The sequence below is a fragment of the Ailuropoda melanoleuca genome, chromosome 19, assembly GCF_002007445.2.
Source record: "Ailuropoda melanoleuca isolate Jingjing chromosome 19, ASM200744v2, whole genome shotgun sequence".
NCBI lineage: Eukaryota > Metazoa > Chordata > Mammalia > Carnivora > Ursidae > Ailuropoda > Ailuropoda melanoleuca.
The window spans coordinates 13,221,207-13,240,981 of NC_048236.1; the positions used below are offsets into that span (position 1 = coordinate 13,221,207).

The 19,775-nt window shown below is 36.3% G+C and overlaps 1 protein-coding gene across 1 annotated transcript in view; it reads right to left on the bottom strand.

Annotated features, from left to right (window-relative positions):
* The window catches only part of BMP5 (bone morphogenetic protein 5), a 125,793-nt gene that overhangs the window by 34,537 nt on the left and 71,481 nt on the right, over positions 1-19,775 (bottom strand). Inside the window, exon 3 of the mRNA XM_002918922.4 lies at positions 2,387-2,535. Within this exon, the coding sequence (XP_002918968.1) occupies positions 2,387-2,535 (149 nt within the window). The remainder of the gene's footprint in view (positions 1-2,386; positions 2,536-19,775) is intronic.

Sequence of the window (19,775 nt, forward strand, 5' to 3'; positions counted from 1 at the left end):
ACACCACAATAATTTAAAGTAAAATTAATATGTAAGAGAAATATATCAAGGAGGGGGGGGAAACTCCAAAATATAAAATATTCTTGGGAAGAGATTTTCTGTTCCCAAGAACTAGTCAACTATAAATTGAAAGCAAGACAGAAGCCAAATTACACAGATAGTAAAGCAAAGAGAACCAGTACAGAAGAAGGAGTGGAAAAAACAAAAGAGAGAAATTTCAGAATTTTCAAGTGGGGTGTGAGTGGATAGGGAATGAAAAGGCTGATCATATTTCATAGATCTCTTGAGTTGTTTAGTTAGACATTTCAAGCATCTCCCCAAGGAGAAGACTGGGAGAAGCACATACCACTAATTTAATTTTTCTTGTTTGGGCCACATACCAGGGAAGAAACGACGGCTCACCCCCACAGTGCTGATGTCTCAGTCACATTTCTGACCATAAATGTACAGTAGTTTAACATTGTAAGAATTCTTACAAGATTATTTAAATATGTGTTTTTCTCTGTCTACATTTATAATGCTTGTACTGTGAAAATCCTTAATGGTATAATCTCAAAGCCATAATTGGAAAATAGCCTATAATTCAAAATATTTGAATTGTTCATAAAGAAAATTTAAAATTCAACATTGTAATTAAAATCTATGGAAAATCTAGATTTAGTGGGAAAATGTCTGAAACTTATCAATGACACTAAGAACTCTTTTTCTAAATCAATATCAGAAGCATGAAACCTTCACTAGATGAACTCTGTAATAATTACAATTTAATTTGTAGCTGTCAACCTCATTTCATATATGCAATCCTTGGAGTACCAACGTTAGTTATAGTATTATTCTTGAGCTGTAAATCTGGTTATATAGGTAAAACACCACCACTGTGAGTCCTATCGCTTATAGCAATGAACCCCCTTGCAAGAGACCCAAGTCAGACCCAACTTCGACTTAACTCTGTATTTTTTAAGCAAGGCTTTAGTGCAATATTGCGCTGAAGACTGAGGAAGGCAAACGGTAGGGCTAATGTGTCTATCGCCTGAGCCCGCAAAATACTAAACGCAGTAAAGCTTAAAAAAGGCACATCCTCTAATAATCATCCCTTTATAAATTACCCTCCCTGGGTGTGGCCTCACATTTGCATGGTGTGGGGCAAGAGCACAATGTAAGACCACTTGGTCTACTTCTAAATACGTAAAAAGTACTAACAAATCATTAAATAAATTATGTTTTATCCTCTTATCATGACAAATATAATTTTAAATGACTTGAATGTCCAGATTTGAATTTAAATTTTTTGGATGCTTTGAGTGATCAAAGGATGACAAGGTTCTGAATAAATTGGCCTTGGCTTCCCTGGCCTCCTGCTGGAATGTGCAAAGACCCCTCTCACCACAGTCTTTGTCAATTCTATTCCATCTGTCTGAAATACCTGCCCCGACTTTTTCCCCTAATCATGCCTTCCTGATCTTTAAGACTAGTTCAGACTCACTCACTGTTCTATACTTGTAAATCCACTGGGCTCTTCTCAGTATGCAGTATCACACATTCACTATGTGATCACTACCTGAGCCTCACTCGCCTGCAAGCCTCACAAGGCCAGTTCTTGCTTACCAATTTCTCTCCAGCATCTAGCCAAGCACACCACTCACAGGTGCTCAATGAATGCTTGTGAGCGTTAAGAATAATTTCCGGAGTTTCTTCAAAATGAAGATTTCCTAGAGATCCTCCCACCCAACAGGTGATTCTGGAGCTGCTGTCTTTGACCAAATATTGGAATATGTTAAGACTTAACAATGTTATTTTCTGCAGTACTTTGTGCCTCTTTGGTTCTATCACCATCTTCCCTTCTCCCCTTGTATTATTAGGAGCTCCTTTGCCTGTTTCCCTAGCACCACTGTACACATAAATATATATATATGTTATTTTTAGTCACTCTGAGATATCTTTTACATATAATAATATTTATTTCAATGTACAGTATATACATTCTTACAATCTATATAGTTGTATAACTACCATCATAATCAAGACATAGATTCAAAACACTTTGTATATAGCTTTCTTTTGGAGTTATTATATTATAGTAGTGCTACTTGTTTGCATACAGGTCTTTAATACTATATTAAAAACTCCTTGAGAGCCAGAAACAATATCTAATTCTTCTTTAGCCCTCCATCCCCGCTACAGAGCCTTAAGAGAAATGTGTGTTGGGAAAATACATTTATAAATAGATGAACTAATTAATATGTTGTACTATCCAATGGCAGGTGCTACCTAGCACATGGTAAGTATAAAACAGTCTATTCTATCTTGGTTTAATTGTAATAGAAAGCTGTAACTTCCAATGTGTCAAAACTAGCGCCACAAAAAATATTTGAAATTCATTGCTTACCATCTCCTGTTTCTGCACAGAGTTGTAAACCCAAATTATTCTGTGGATTAATTACCCAATGATTGCTGGTCACAGTGATATCAAAGACAAGCCAACCCACATCTAAAGCTTGGGCCTTTCTTGTGTCTAACAGGAACAGATCTGCATCCCTAAGGAGAAAAAGAACAACAACAAAAAAGTTAAAAGTGTGAACGAAGATCATCATTTCCTATACTTAAGTGAAAACATTCCAAACGCACTCTTTAAAATAACAAAAGTTTTAAAAAAATAACAAAAGTTAATTAAAGAACTAGGGGAACAAGTGACTCAAGTGATGGGTAATAGGATACAGAACCTTTCATTGTTGGGCCCCCAACCCAAATCTGGTGCAGATTAGTAATATCTGAAAGGAATTTCCATTTTCCTGCCCTTCACTGGCCTTTACAAACTGACTTAGTGGTCTAGATTTGGGCTCTGATAACCAGCGTTCCCTAAACGCCTGTCTGTAAGTAGCCTTCACTGGCAAGTTCACCAGCAAGGAGTAAACTGGATGGAAATGGAAGGGAAAGTAGCTACTCTAATTTGGATGAATGTGGGTTGTCAAAGCGACAACGGAACAGGCATGGGCAGGATGTTATGCAAGCATCTGCTTTAGAGATCGTTCTCCCTTATTTTTCATTTTCATTATACTTCTTTTCCCATCATATAATACACATTTTTATTTTTTATTTCATTTTCCATTTTGATTAGATGATTATTTTATGGATACCACAGGCCAACAGAGGCTCTCAGACGGCACCATAGCATTAAAGGATGAATCCCATGAATGGCGCAGCAGACGCACCCTGACTTGATCTAACACCCTCCGCGTGTGTAAGACCCCCGGGGACAGTAACAGCTATGATTATGAACGTGTACGTTTTAGAATAGTCTCCACAGTGTCACTGTGATTCACATTTATCAATCTTCACTTTAGCATTAAATTTCCAAATGAATGAACATTTGTTGAATTATAGTGAACTGCTTTATTTATTATTTCCTTACTACAGGCAGCATCTGCTCTAGAAGTTACACGTGTCCAACATTTCATCCTTACCACAGCTCTTCAAAGCAGCATAGAAATATACTTGACCTTTGATCAAAATGACCCTTGATCCTGTGCTGAATCTGTTTAAGGACATATTTAGATGAGGAAAGGCAAAGCTATGTCATAATCAGCTATGTTAAATACTGTTCTGCATTTGCCATCTAGCTGCATCACACAAGTCACTTCAAAGGTGGCTTACCAGCTATAAAAAGCAAATTTTGAGTAAAACCAAATGGTGTGTGTGTGTGTATGCTTTCTTAAGAAAAATACTCTGTTATCACCGAAAATTTAACTGTTTCTAAGAGAAGTGGATTCTCAATGTTTTAGGGGCTGCATCTCCATTTCTTTATTTCAACTTGATTTATTTCATACTTTCACTAACCTAGAGAAGTTACAATAAAGGCATAAAGCATTATGATTATTTAAATCATCCAGCTACCCCTAGTCCCAATGATGCAACTGTCATTCTCCTTCACAATTTTAATCATAATGTTTACCAAAGGAGGGGTGCTGACACCTTTTCATATCTAATCCTGGACTCAGTTTGAGATACCAAAGACATATATGGCAAGCATATACTATAATGCAATGAAAACATTCCATTAGTTTTCACTTGAATTTTAAGGACCCATTATATTCATAGTGTGATGGGGTATCAATCAAATTCTCCCTCTTCTTCCTAACTTGGAAAACTCACCAAGTAAACAAAACCTGAGAAAATACAAATTATCCTTAAATTCTTGAGATAATTGGTAAGTATCTTAGAAACTATAATATTGGAATAATTTGGTCACATTATCGGCTTGTGAAACAGAAGGAGTCATCCTGTAGCTTGCAAAATACTCAAGTGCTACCCTGCTGTCAAGCCTGCTTTCAATTTGAAATATGGCATAAATGTACTACTAAACTCCACAGAGTTTATAATGCCACCCCTTGGCATGAAATAAACAAACACTTGGGGGCACCTGGGTGGCACAGTCGTTAAGCATCTGCCTTCGGCTCAGGGCGTGATCCCGGCGTTCTGGGATCGAGCCCCACATCAGGCTCCTCCACTATGAGCCTGCTTCTTTTTCTCTCCCACTCCCCCTACTTGTGTTCCCTCTCTCGCTGGCTGTCTCCATCTCTGTCAAATAATAAATAAAATCTTTATAAAAAAATAAACACTTAGACAAAAAAGAACAAAGAGGTAAAATTTGAGAACAATTTCCACTAAGTAACGAATATCTTTAGGTAGTTATCCAGGTAATATTTTCTATTATTTTTAAATTACGCTGTTTTTCCAGAAAAAAAAAAAGTCCCCAAGCTATCCACATCCAAGTACCCAAACTTTCAAGCATGTCTGTGAAGAAAATGATTTCAGTTTTAATGGCTATATTTAGGAAAAGCATCAGCCAGAGGAGTCAAGCAAGCCCTAAATATCTGAATTTCAGAGATGCAACTTGCAATTCATCGGAAGGTAAATCTAGGCAGATAGTATGGTTTGGAAAATCCAAACATTCTAACTCCCCCTCTGAAAAGTTGTGAAGTTTTGACTGCTTTCATAAGCTCCGTGGTTCATTATTTCTGAGCAAAGCTATTTTATTTTTTGACTGATAAATTCTGTTCTTTAATTTTTCCTCTCTCCTTTTCTCGAAGCTCTTCTGTATTACCTACATACAACAGAGTACACTTTGGAAGGATCAAGTCTGTTATTAATCAACACAATGGTAACAGTTGTGTAATTTTCACTCATGTAGTACCTTTCATAGCAGTGTCTTAAAAATCAATCCCTACCCGTTCTGTAGAAAATTAGATGTGATTTCTTTTGAAGTACAAAATTACTCCACTAAAAATGGAACTTACATCACTGGAAATAGTAGAAATACTGTGTCCTATGAACAGTATAAAATAAACCTGTTAAAGTTGCCTCATCTTACTGTTTTTACCTGACGTCTTTATAGAAATTCTTGAAATATCTAATAAAAGATATTTTAAAATATTAATTCATTTAAGAGGAATGAAGTAGAAAATATATACATAGCAAAATATATTTATTTGTAGCAGAAAAATATCCATAATATAATTTCTGTATATTGTTTACAATCATAATAATGAAACTAAAATTAAAATCTGCCTTCTAGCAAAGGCAATAAAGTCCATTTACATGGAAGTGTATAAGCAAATATTTCACAGTGGTATTGTGTTCATTTTCTAAGGCCGCCATAACAAAGTACCATGGACTGAGTGGCTTAAACAACAGAAATGTTTGTCTCACAGTTCTGGGGCCTGGAAGTCCAAATCAAGGTGTCAGAAGGGCTGGTTCCTTTGAGAGCTGTGAGACAAGTATCTGTTTCAGGCCTGTCTCCTTCTCCTGTAGTTGGTCATCTTTTCCTTGTGTCTTCATATCATCTTCCCTTTGTGTGTGTCTCTGTGCCCAAATTTCCCGTTTTATAAGGACAGCCTAATTGCCTCATTTTAATTTATTCTCTCTTTAGAGACCCTATATCCAAATAAGGTCACATGCTGAGGTCCTGGAGGCTCTGACTTCAATATATGAATTGGGGGAGAGAGGGGAGTACAATTCAACCCATAACATTATTTTAAAATATTTTTTTACAGGCAGAAATTATCCTGGATGTGAATGTTCTGTGTTGGTTTACATTATAGCAATTACCAACATTGAAATGTTTTCAAAAACAACTATGTGAAAGTAAACTTATATTGATCAAAATGATTCATAATCACTAAAATTTGTATTTTTCTTTTTCAGAAAGAATTTGAGTATTTGTCTAGACTATGATATAAATCAGCATAATAATTTTTATACAGCTAAATGAAGTCATCATGCTGTTGTTAAATACAGAGTTATATTTAACAGATAAAGGATTCATAGCATGCATATAGACTTCTTGCATGTGAAATATATAAATATATGAAAAATAGTTACTCAAAAGTGAATAATACATATATATGTAGATACATTTACAGTTTGGTACAAACATTTGCGCAGATCTTACTTTAATCATGACCAGAGGCTTAAACATGTATATAGGAAACTGGTGGGCTGTAGATACTGATTTTCAAGGTTACTTTTCATTTTACCGGGAAAGGAAGGAGTTTTGCATATGTGCCTAGGAGTCTCAAAATACAAGAAGGGTAGGAAGCATAGGTACTTCACTAAGGACTAAACAGCAGGAGCCAAAATTCAGCAAACTTTGAATTGTCATCATACTTACAACTCATCCAAAAATATAGATTGATGGGATGAGAAAACTGAGGTTATATATTTAAGAATATGACAACAGAAGAGCTAAAATTTATCTTACCATCATCATGTAAATATCAGCGACCGTAATGATAAAAAGGATTTGGGGATCAGACAGAGCTTGAACAATTAAGGAATTCCTCAGTCTGTTTCCACAATGTTTAAAATATAGTATGGTAACCCCTGCCTTAAAAGATTTGTAAAGGCCAAATGTAATACAATCTGAATATCTATCTAAATGAGAGGCAAATTATAAGTGAATTTTTACATGGTGTGTCACAACACAGATGGCTCTAAATTGCTTAATTTTGACCTGTGAAGTTTGGGAAAGTATTATTTGGGGAGGCACATTACCATCAAATGACCTGAGTCAAGGTTATTTGGGGATGCTTAGAGAGGTTAGCAACAGAATTTGTTACAACTAAAGGAGAAAGGAGGAAGAACGATGATAAGGGAAGGAGCAGAACAAGGGTGGGAGCAGGGAGGAGAGGATCAGGAGGAAGAGAAAAAGAAGACACACAAGGAAATTCAGTAACCCTTCCTGGGGGTGTTGTCTTGAAAAATCCAATAATTGGCAGTCTTTGTAAGTCACTGTCTTAAAAATCACTTATATAAGCATAGAGTCAGAAGTTGCACTGTGGCTACAACATTTATCCATCTAGAAAAGCCTAAAAGCAAACAATAACAAAAAAATGTGTACGTACTGGTGCTTTTGATAATGTAATATTTCCAATGACAGCATCATACACAGATTGAAAAAATACTATTTTTCAGACAACATAGATGGACCTAAAGATGATGGGGTTTGTAGTATTGTGATATATGACCAAAATACAGTGATAGACATGATGTCACACATGCATGTAAAAAGTTTGTAAGCTTTCACGTATGTATTTTGAGAATATAAAATATAAACATTTTATATGATATGATTAAAATATATACACATAATTATACGAGTAAACTTTTTTGTATTATTTAACTGCATTCATTATATAGCTGTGTTTATAAACAAATACATTACATAAATACTCAATTTCTCCCTCTAATTTCTTGGATCTTTTACTTAGGTAAAACAGACATCATTTTTATATGATCATATCATGATTATATGTTCTCTGTATAATCAGGAATATACGGTATGCAAACATGCCCAATATGCGTTGGAAATGGTAACTTTCTCTACTGTCTAAATAGCTGACCAAAGGGAGTATTCTCATTTTAAAACTACATAAAAACTATGATGAAAAATATCTGATATGAAATTAGCTAGTCTGGGATTCTACCTTTGAAGATGACTAAAACTGATCAAAGAATACTAAAATTAAGTGGGATATAAATTACTTAGCCAAACTGTTATTTTATTGATGAGAAAATTTAAAGAGAGATCAAATTATGTCTTACAGTTACTCAGCCAATTGGGAGACCAGATCCCAGTTCCCCATATTTCATTTTCAGAACACTTTCTCTTATATCATGGCAACTCCCTTTAGTCCCAAACTATATTTTGACTTTTCTCCTTATACCAAAAGATCACTGGTTTTTGGATTGGAATACCAAAATGTCAAGCTGAGCCACCAGCCTAAAACAAAATGGTAGAATTGGAGCCAAGGAGTGACCTGAGACATTTTGTAAATCCATTCATTCATCCATCCATTCATTTATTCACTCTTTCGATTTAACATTTATTGACTCCCAGCGTGGGTTTTATATTATATCCATAAGTAAACTGGAACTACCCTGTAAGGTTCTGGAGTAGGGTTGGCCACAAAAGAAATTTGGGTAAGATTTGGAAAGTGAAAGTGAAGCGGTAGCCACATTTGTATATTTGTGCTTAGAAGACTTCCATATATTCAGGCGTTATTACAGTTTAGGCATACCGTTGAGATCTGCTGGTTCACCTATTTAGTGTGGGGCAGCAGCTGAGCCTGCAGCTCCTTCAGATCCCACTAAATCTCATTGCTCACTTTCTCTGAATCCAGGGTCAGGCATGTGGACACCTCTATGAGGAAAGTTTCGGTAGCAAGCAAATCGTCTGCATCATTGAAATTGGAGGCGTGGAGATAGGTTCCAGTTTATCCTGATGGCTTCCAGATCATCCTCGCAGGTTCTACTTTGTCCTTCTTTTCCCCAACTCACCCCTTTGCTTCCAGTCTTCTCTGAACACCTTAAGCCCAGCATCAAATGCAGAGCAAAGCCTTACATGGGCTGTTTAACTACCTTCCACCATTGTGTAGGGTCAAATCCCTATAATAAATCTTCATGATAGCATTCCCCAGAGGGATTAGACAGCTCCTTTGTATTTGGTCAATTATTCCAAGTCACTTACATCATAGAAGGGCAGTACTTGTTCTCACTTAAATAGGTACTATATGGATATGAATTTTCCTTCTCTGCCCCTAAGGTTTCTGCCAAAATCACTATCCATGAAATTATAGAATGCCTTATTTCTATCATGGAATTTTAATGCTGCTTCTGATCAAAAAGCTCATTTAACAGCAAATGAAATGCAGAATGGACTCGTGCTCATGGGAATTCTTCTGTTTCACCATGTTACCCATCACCCTGCAGCAGATGGCCTGATAGGACAGGGAAAAGGCCTCTTTCAAGACTCAGTTATGCCACCAGTTGGTTGTCAGTATCTTGTGCAAATGGACTAATATCCTCAGGAAGCTTTATATGCTCTATATCAGCATCCAGTATAGGACTATCTCTCTCATAGTCCTGTCTCATGGGTCTAGGAATTAAGGGGTGGAAACAGGACTGGCTCCTCTACTCACTCTTCCTGATCCAACCAGCAAAATTTGCGCTGCTTGGCCCCAAAATGTTGGGCTCTCTTGGTCCAGAGCTCTTAGTTCCCAATAGTAGAATGGTACCATTAGTAGCCTTAGCAGTGATTCCATGAAGTTAGAAATTGAGACATCCATGCGGTCACTTTGGGCTCCTCAGGCCAGTGAATCAACAAGCTGATAAAGGGCTGCTATAGTATACGGTTGATCAATCCTAAGTATCAAGAGGAAACTAGGCTGATTCTACCACAGTATGGGAAAGGAGGTTATCTGAAATGTAAGACATCACCTGGAGCACACCTTAGAACTCCCATGTCCTATGATAAAAGTCAGGGGGAAACCACAGCTCAAAGCAGTCATTACTGCTAATGGCCCACACACTTCAAGAATTAATATTTCATTTACCTCACCAGGTAAAGACCAATGACTGGCAGTAGTGCTTGGTGAAAACAAAAAGGATATGGACTGCATAGCAGAAGAAGGAAGCTATAAATACCAGCTACAACCATGTGACCAGTTACAGAAGTGAGGGTTGTAACAGTTATGAGTGTTACTTTCTTATTTTGATATTAATGTATTTGTACCCCTATGAACCAATTCTTTTTTTCCCTTCCCCATCTGCCTACCACCTCGTATAAGTAGTTTTGATGGAAACTAACCTCATATTTCATATTGAAGGGACAGGATATCAAAGGGGCAATATGACCCAGCTAGAAAAGGAATGAACAACATCCAAAGATGGATAAAAAATCGGAGAATGGTTTTCCTATTACATTTTTTGGAAAGTATGAGTGGTTATAAAATGTACGTGCTAGTGTCAGTTTGACAAAGATGGACTGCTGTGGCTTTATACTTTGTCAAATCAGCTAAACTGAAACCCAAACTCCCAGAATTCTCTTCCCTGCTTGGTTCTGTGTTAAGGTTAGCCATACAAGAAATTTGTGCAGGAGCTGAAATGAAGCAGCAGCCAAGTTTATGCTTGGAAGATTGGTAAAGTGCCAGGTTTTCCTTCTGCTCACACGCATTGCTGCTGATCTCCTGGCTCACCTTATTGTGGGGGAACAGCTGGGTCAGCTGCTCTTCCAGCTTCTACTGGATCTCCATAACATCAGTTTCTCCAAATCCTGGCCCACGGTTCCTCCTGCCAGGTCTTCGCCTTCCCCTTCTCCACACCCTATGCAAGGGGCATGTGGAGCTCATGGGGAAGTTCACCAGCTTACCCCGTCAGTCACTCACATCATTGAAGTTGGGACTTGCTGAGAAGTAGAATGGTTTCCAATGTGTCCTTGGAGTTCCAGCCTATCCTCCCAGGTGTTAGTTCTCCTCATGCTCTCCTACTCCACATCCACTTCCCTTCCCAGTCGCCTGTGCTCCAAACTTCAGACCCATCACCAGAAGCAGAAGCAACAGTCTTACGTGAACTCTTTAACCAGGTCCCACAACGGCAGAAAGACAAATCACTGTAATAAGTCCTTTATTCCTTATCACTCATATGCTTCTATTTCTCTTATCTAACACTAACTGACATACTCCCTGGTATGCATTGAATTGTATCCTTCAAAATGATATGTTGAAATCTTAATCCCGGGCACCTATAAATGTGATCTTATTTGAAAATAGGGTCTTTTACAGTGTAATCAAGTTGAGATTTGGTCATTAGGGTGGGGCCAATCCAGTATGGATGCTCTCCTTATGAGAGACATAGATAGACACATTTGGAAGGAAGATAGCTATATGAAGGCAAAAGCAGAGATGGAAATTATGTTGACACAAGCCAAGGAACATCTGGGGCTTCCAGGAAAGGATATTCTCTCAGAGGTTTTGGAAGGAATGTGGCCCTAGCAGAAGCTTGACTTTGGACTTCTGGCCTCCAAAACTGTTAGAAAACAAATTTCTGTTGTATTAAGCCATTCAAATTTTTGGTAAGTTATTATAGCAGCTTTTGCAAACTAATACAGTTCTCTAGTTGGAATATTTCACATATTAAGTAGGAGGTGGGAGGCAGTATCAAATAATGAAAAAGTGTCCATAAGATTTGGTAACAAGGAGGCTGTTGGTGGATGGCATTGGTGGACGATCAGTAGAATGGAATTATGAGAATCAAATTGCAGGAGTTGAGGGGTGAATAAATATAAGAAAGTGAGAGGATTTAAAGCAAAATTATAATGATCGTCATTATAAGTCTACCTTTATGAAGCAAAAAATCACTGTTGTAGGTGGAATTGGTATCTGCTTAATTTCAACAATGACTTGCTACACGTTGGCTTTGCTTAGAATAATTACGCCCTTTAAGTTATCTTTCTGAACTTGTTTTTTCTTAAGTAAAGATTAAAATAATATCTACCTCAAAAATATATTGCAGGGATGAAAGGATACATAAATTAATAAAATGTTATGCAAACTACATTGCTATTTTTTTTCTTCTGCATTTTCTATTTTATTAAACTTATAGTTCCGCGCCATCATCTGTCTTTTAACTATGAAATACTCCTTCAATATGCATGACAACCACATAGATTTTCCCAGCTTTGAAAGTCATGTGACCTATGCTTAGAGATTTGTCCAAATTTGCAAATGTGCCGGTGTTGACATCCCAATGTATTCCTCTGTGTGGTGACTGGCAAGGTTGTTGTTATTTTCAGCACTGGTTATAAAATGCATTCCTATTACTTTTTTTAAAGTTTTTTTATTTTAATTCCAGTATAGTTAATGTACAGTAGTTACGTTGCTATTTTTTTGAATTGCTATTTTCTTACCAAAACACATTTATCGCATGTAAGTACGTATATAAGAAGTTATATGTATTATGCTTGATGGCATAATTAGGATCAGAAGTTATTTATGCAGGGGCGCCTGGGTGGCACAGTGGTTAAGCGTCTGCCTTCGGCTCAGGGCGTGATCCCGGCGTTCTGGGATCGAGCCCCACATCAGGCTCCTCCGCTATGAGCCTGCTTCTTCCTCTCCCACTCCCCCTGCTTGTGTTCCCTCTCTCGCTGGCTGTCTCTATCTCTGTCAAATAAATAAATAAAATCTTAAAAAAAAAGAAGTTATTTATGCAATTATTACAGCAAAAGTTCTTTAATAACCTGTACTTACAAATTTTGGATATAGGTATTCATTCATTCTCTTTAACTTTAGTAACACTTATTGATACATTTATAATCCATAAATGAATCTTTGTCCCTAAATCAGTTAGAGGGAAAAAATTAAGTTGAAAACTTTATCAAAAGGAAGTAAAATTATTTATATAATCAACAATAAGAGATAATGAAAGAGAAATCTTCTTCAGATCGTTATGGTTTCAATTATATTTATTTATGCATGTGTGTGTGTATATACATACGTTATATGTTACATAATAGGGAGCGGGAAGAAATAGTTAACCAAGAGTGTAATCATTCTATAGTCTAACCACCAAGCACTAAACCTGGTCAAGAAAAGCATTCAGAAATTGTCTGGAAGATACACCGATAAACTTTGGAGGAAAAGTGGCATTACTCTATTTCCATAAGACATGTACCTTACAGACCACAGGACTTCTCCAGTCTTTCCAAAATTTCTACCATTGTACGTATTTTACCTCCTTCCATCACCCTCTGCCTTTGAATAGCTTATCAAGTCTAATAAAATGGTAATGATGGTCACCCAAGGAATGAGCATACATCTTTCTCTGGGCATTTGACATTAATACCACAACACAATTTATGGAACCTAATGTTCGACTCTAGTATGGAACACATTAACAAGGGACAACAAATTAATAAATTATATTCTCTGGAATTTTTGTCAAAAGTTTCTCTCAGGAGCAGCATTAGCTTGAAAGTGTTAGAATTTGACTCTGTTAGCTGGCTGATATTTTCAACTGATTTTTTTCAACCAAAACAAATGTAAAATAATAAAATTCTATGAACTCACAGAGCATCAATTTTCAGAATACCTAATTCAATGCTGTAATTACATATCAAGGGTAAAGATGCAAATTGGTAAAATAATAATATTAGATGAAATTGAATGACAAGCATGGGAAAAAAGAAAAACAAGGTGAATTCTCACTATGAAAATTCAGTTTTCTCTCTGCAGAGTTTTTTTTTTTTAATTGCGAAGATATTGTTAATGTTTAACAGGTTTCCTGGCATTACATCATCCCCCATTTTTCCCCTGCAGAGAATCTAAACATGTGCTACTGGATATAAATACACACAGGAGGCCCCTCATTCAAGGAGAAACAAAGAAGTAAGACTATTACACAGATAGTCCAACCACTTTTAATCCCTCCTAATCAATGAGCCATGCACCCAGAGCTCTTAGGAGTTGAAAAGCTCTTCCATGCTATGACTCTTAGGACCCAAAATAGGAAATTAGTCAAAGAAAAATTGACCGGCACTTTATACCAATTTTTAAATTTATAACTTAAACGTTAAATGGAACAGGATTTCTCAACCTCACCATTATGGACATGAAGGTCATTCTTTATTGCGTGGAGGAGCTGTCCTGTCCATTGTACAAGGTTTGATCGCATCTCTCATTACCCCCAGCATTTCTACCCACTAGACTCCACTAGCACTCCATCCTCCCACCCTCACCAACTGCGACAGTCAAAAATGTCTCCAGACATTGTGAAATGTTCCCTGGGGCCCAAATGCCCTAGTTGAGAACCACGGAAAGGGAGCGCGAATCCCTGAACACTGAAGAGACCCAAGCTAGGCTCGCGTGCTATCCTGCACAGAGAAACGGAGTCCACCACGAGCGCCCCGCTCTACTATACTGCTCTCAGGAGCCCAGAAAATCTTCCTGAGTGGAAGTTGTCAATGTACATTCTGAAGTATGTCCGCAGAAGAATCACAAATCTTAGCAAAGCAGGATGGGGGAGATGATGTAAATATGAAGCTGACTGTGAACTGGAATGATGACAGCTTAACTAAATATATCCAAGTAGTGAAGGTGGCTAATGACATCGAGCAGGCTAGCTTCAAATGTTTTTACAATGGAGTACAGAAATTTATATTCATAGCAGAACATTAGGAAAAGGTTGAATTCTGCATAGCACATTTATACATATATTTGCACATACATGTACATATATGTGCATATACATGTGCATATGTGTGTGTATATATGTGGAAAATTAATTCAAGTACAGCACTCAGCACATTGCCAGACACATGGTGAGCGCCCATTAAATGGCTAAGTGCTGGCTGCTATTCTTAGTAATATTGGCATTGATAGTTTTACTTGTAATATTTAATTCTTTGTACGTTTAAACATTTTAATACTCAGGAATATTTCTTCTAGGACACACCCCTCTCTCTGTTTCTCTCTCTCTCTCTCCTCTCCTCCCTCTCAGTATCTCTCTGCCTCTGGCTGTAGGAAATTCTTCCTCATCTTGAAAGGCCCAGCTCAAGGGTGCACTCCTCTCGGTGGCTTCCCTGAAGGTCCCTCACCTTCCCACATGAAGAATTAATTTCTCCTGCATTTGTGTTTCCACACACTTAGTGCATACTTACATCATAGTGCTTAGCACATTGTATTATAGTTATTAAAGTCTGTGTGCGGCAGGCCCACCACAGCCCCTAGCCCTCAGGCTATGAGCTTTTGAGATTTTATTTACTCGGCCTTATGTCCCTTGTGCTTGCTACATGGTAGGCACTCAGCAAAAGCATGCCGACCTCAGCTGAATTATCTGGAAAATTCAATCATGTGGAAACCTCATTTCCCAATAATGCCAGATATATGAGGTGTGACTGAAGAGCAATGCCTTCTATATAGAATTTGGGGCTGTCAGCCTTATATGAAAAGATTAAATAAGTGAAATGATGCAAAGTGTGTTAACTTTTTACCAAGAAAAATAAAAATCTGGATAAATATCAGAACACTCCTTTAAATTGCACACATTTAAATATGAGTAGGAATAAATGGGGGAGGAGGGAGATGGTGGAACTAGAATATATTATTTTAAGACTTTTAAGTCTTGCGAAGATAAATACGTGTGACAGACATGACATAATGGGTCTTTTAAAAATTTTTCATTGCCTAACACTGTCAAAAAATTCATATACTAGATGGTTAATAGATTAGACAATGTCTTGAATATAAAACATATCTATAAAACACCAGTCTGAGTTAGAATCCCCACCACAGCTCTCCTCAATAATAACGTTAGGGAAAGTGAGCTTTATGTATTGAAATATGTATATACATATATACACACATTGTTGAATGCACTGTATTAAAGAACACAGTCTGCACTGACATTTCAATTGTTTCTGAGTTTAATTCAAAACACTCAGTAAAATAAAACCCACAAGTCTGAAGACAGAAGTTTTACATAGAAATTTCAAGAGGTGATCCTAGCTTTGAAAATGGCCAGAAGTGCTAGTTTCTTCTCCTATTTCCACTTTAGTTCTTGATTTAAGAAATATATGAAGCCATAGGTAATCAATACTAAACAAAATATAATAGTAATTGGATTTCAGAAGCACCTTTTTTTTAGTTTTTATTTAGATTCTAGCTAGTTAACATGTAGTGTAATTTTGGTTTCAGGAGTAGAATTTAGTGATTCATCATTTACCTATAACACCCAATTCAAAAGTACTTTTTAAAATTGAAATTCTTTTTGTTTTAACTGGTGACATGATATATAAATGAAGTATTTTTAATCTCTTCCTCCTCACTTTCAGAGAATTAAAGTGAAGGCTCCCCGTTGGCAGAATAACTTTTCATAGTATAAAGGAAAGAAAAGAGATATATTTATTTATCTATCTTCATTTTCTGTGGGGGAAAAATGCCTTCTATGGCTTAATTAAAAATAAGAGCCACTTATTCTAAATGCTAGTGTTTTGTTTAGTTTCGTTTTGGTTTGGTTTTGCCCACCTCTACCTTGAGAAGTTGGGAAGGCTATTTTGTAAAGAAACGTGTAGCGTGAAGTTGTTTCATTATTGTCTCTGCCTCAACTACAATTACACTTGTTCCTGATTATAAAAATAATGTTGGCTATAAAAATTTAGGAAGTACACAAAGGGGTAAGAATTAAAATTTCAAACCCACAAGCCTGGGATAAACACTTAGTGCTTCCTTCTGATCTGTTTTCCACATGAATTTATTTAAAATTAGTATAATTATGCCTCACACTTCAGTCAATTAATGTTATAGCCTAAGAACCTTCCAGTGTTATCAAACATTTTTAAAACACAATTTCTACTGTTATATATAGTATCTCCATTTTCCATATAATAAAGTGTGATTTTTTATCTTCTGTTTAACACTGAAATGTCCTCAGGGGCGCCTGGGTGGCACAGTGGTTAAGCGTCTGCCTTCGGCTCAGGGCGTGATCCCGGCGTTATGGGATCGAGCCACATCAGGCTCCTCCGCTATGAGCCTGCTTCTTCCTCTCCCACTCCCCCTGCTTTGTGTTCCCTCTCTCGCTGGCTGTCTCTATCTCTGTCGAATAAATAAATAAAATCTTTAAAAAAAAAAAAAAAACAACACTGAAATGTCCTCAACGTATGCGACTGCAAATAATAATACTGTAATAAACATTTATATGTGAATCTTTGTCCAATTTGTCCGCAACTCTGATATTTCTGTATAATTCATAAAAAACTAGCTTCCCATCTCCATCACTCTTCAGCTGTATTTCAAGGAAGAGTTTGATTATTTATTTGACATTTGCTTTCAGGGACAAGTTCAGAGACAGCTTCCATGGTGTTGCTATTAAGTTGGGTGATACTCATTTCATTACTAAACTTAAAGATGTACCAATTCCTTTTTTATGAATCAAAGATCAGGTGATTTTTTATTAAGTAAAGGCATCTGGCCTCGTATTACTTACTTTATCTTTACATAAAAATAGGTATCAGTAAATGGTAGCTATTGTTACTATAATAACCACCTACTTTGGGTTCCCCTGTGCATACAATCCTCTAAACCCTAGCAAAATAGATGCGCCTACTGAGCTACGTGAGTGTATTTTGACCAATATATTTATAAAGTATCAACTATGGTCTTTGTACAGTGATAAGCACTAGTTCTTCCCAATTCATCTGAAATACTTTTATTGTTCTGAAATACTTATTATTCCTTTTATTCTTTTCATATTTGTAAACTAAAATCCTAAGATATACAGCAATTTCTCCATAGGAAAATTCCAAAGTCCATGCTGTTATTGCTATACATCACTATTTTCTATGGTGGCTGAAATCCTACAAAGAAACCTGAAATATTCTAAGAGGCACATGTACTGTTTCTATGTTGTCCATCCCTTAAGTATATTTATATACTTCTTTGGAACAAAAAGTGGAGTGCAAAAAGTGAATCCTGGATGTATAGACAAAGGCAGGGCTTCTTCTTACACTGCAGATTAATGAACATCTAGTAATGGACGAATGCCTATTTCGAAGACAAGGAAAGCATTCTGCCAGAGATTTTCTCAGCTGATCAACAGCATATAAAATTGAAATGTAGGGTACAGATGCGTGAGTTTGCATGTTTCAGAGATTGAAAAACTGGGGAAAAAGCCTATACACATTAGCAAAAACAAAACCCACAGAAAGGAATAAGTATAGCATAAACCTACAGGATGATTCAGCAACAATACGTGATAGTAGATTTCAAGAATGTCAACTTAAGAGAATTGAATTGATATGGAATTGAATTTACTGAATTGAACTTTTATAAATACTATTCATAAATTGGATAGCAACTTATGCAATCTATACCATCCTAGAGTTAAGAATGGCAAGCCAACACAGTATCAATCAAATATGTCCATGTATTTTAGATTTTAGAAATCATTTCTCAAAGATTTAGGGAAAATATTAAGGATATTAGGAGATCTTGGATCTTAGAATAGATCTAAACCCATGTTAAAATAAGCAAAGACTTAGCCAAATTATACTCAGGAGTACTGAAAAAACATGCAGATGTAGTTGTAGAAACACTGAGACTAATTTTTTCAAATCGGGTATAATTAGAGAAATAGCAAAGTTTCAAGATACACAAATGTCCCATTTTCTGAAGAAATTGAAATTCTCAAAACTGTGAAATCTGATAAGCTAAGCGTCAACACCCATAAATAACCCAAGTGTATTATTCATAAAAATCAGCATGGGTTCACCAGGAATGAGTCTATAAATTATTATCAATAGTCTCTTCTAGCAGTCCTTTATTTTCAGCATGTTTATTATGTCTTAAATTATGCAGTTCCCATACTTAGAGAATAGAGGTGAAAGAAAGTGAAACGGGTGGCTAGTTTAGTGGATAACATTTAAAAATGTCCTGAGTATATACAACAATAGACTTAAATAAAAGTTAGGATTTTAAATTGTGATCAATGTGAAGTCTGTATTTAGACTCAAACAATCAGTAAGTATACCCCAGAGGATAGAGACCTGGTGTACCAATGGGTCCTGTAAAAAACACTTGGGATATGAAATAACCAACTACAAATTCTGTATGCAAAATATTGTGAATGACTAAAAATGGAGATAATGCAAGTATTTTAAGATATATTAATGGAGTATTATTCCAATCTTGGGTAATAATAATTTCAAAATTTTAATTTATATCAAGCAAATTAGTGCTGAGGATTAAAAAAAAATTATTTAAGACACTATCCTTTCTTTAAGGCGCTCACAGTCCAAGTGTGGAAGCAAACAGAAAATTATAACTAAAGTATTGGTTAGTTATGGCAATATAATTAACTAATATTTGGAGTATAATTTTTAATTCTCATCACTTAATCTTATTTTTTAAAATTTTATCTATTTATTTGAGAGAGCATGAGCGGGGGGGGGGGGCAGAAGGAGAGGGAGTAGCAGACTCCCCGCTCAGAACCTGAGTACATAGGGCTGCATCCCAGGATCTGAAGGCAGATGCTCAACGACTGAGCTACCCAGGCACCCCCTCTCATCACTTAATTTTAAAAGACACCATCATTATTTAGTATTAAAAAATAATGTAGTATGCCAGGCTCTGTCTCTGACAAAAACAAACAAAACCCAAAAACTTAGTATGAATGAAACCACTGGATTGAGATTTAAACAAACAAAAATCCACCCATAGACAAATAGCTAGGGAATGTTTGAGCTGAGAAAGGAACACAGATTTTTCTGCCTTGGAATTACTGCTCTTAAAATAAGATAAGCACTTATTAAAGTACATCCAGCTGAAACAGTATTTCATGGGTATTAAGTATTACACACCCAAAGGAAAAGATTTCATAGTCAAATAATTTTGAGGAAGACTAGGTTTCTTTTCTCTAAAGCCTTTCTAAGACTTTAATATTCTGATGTG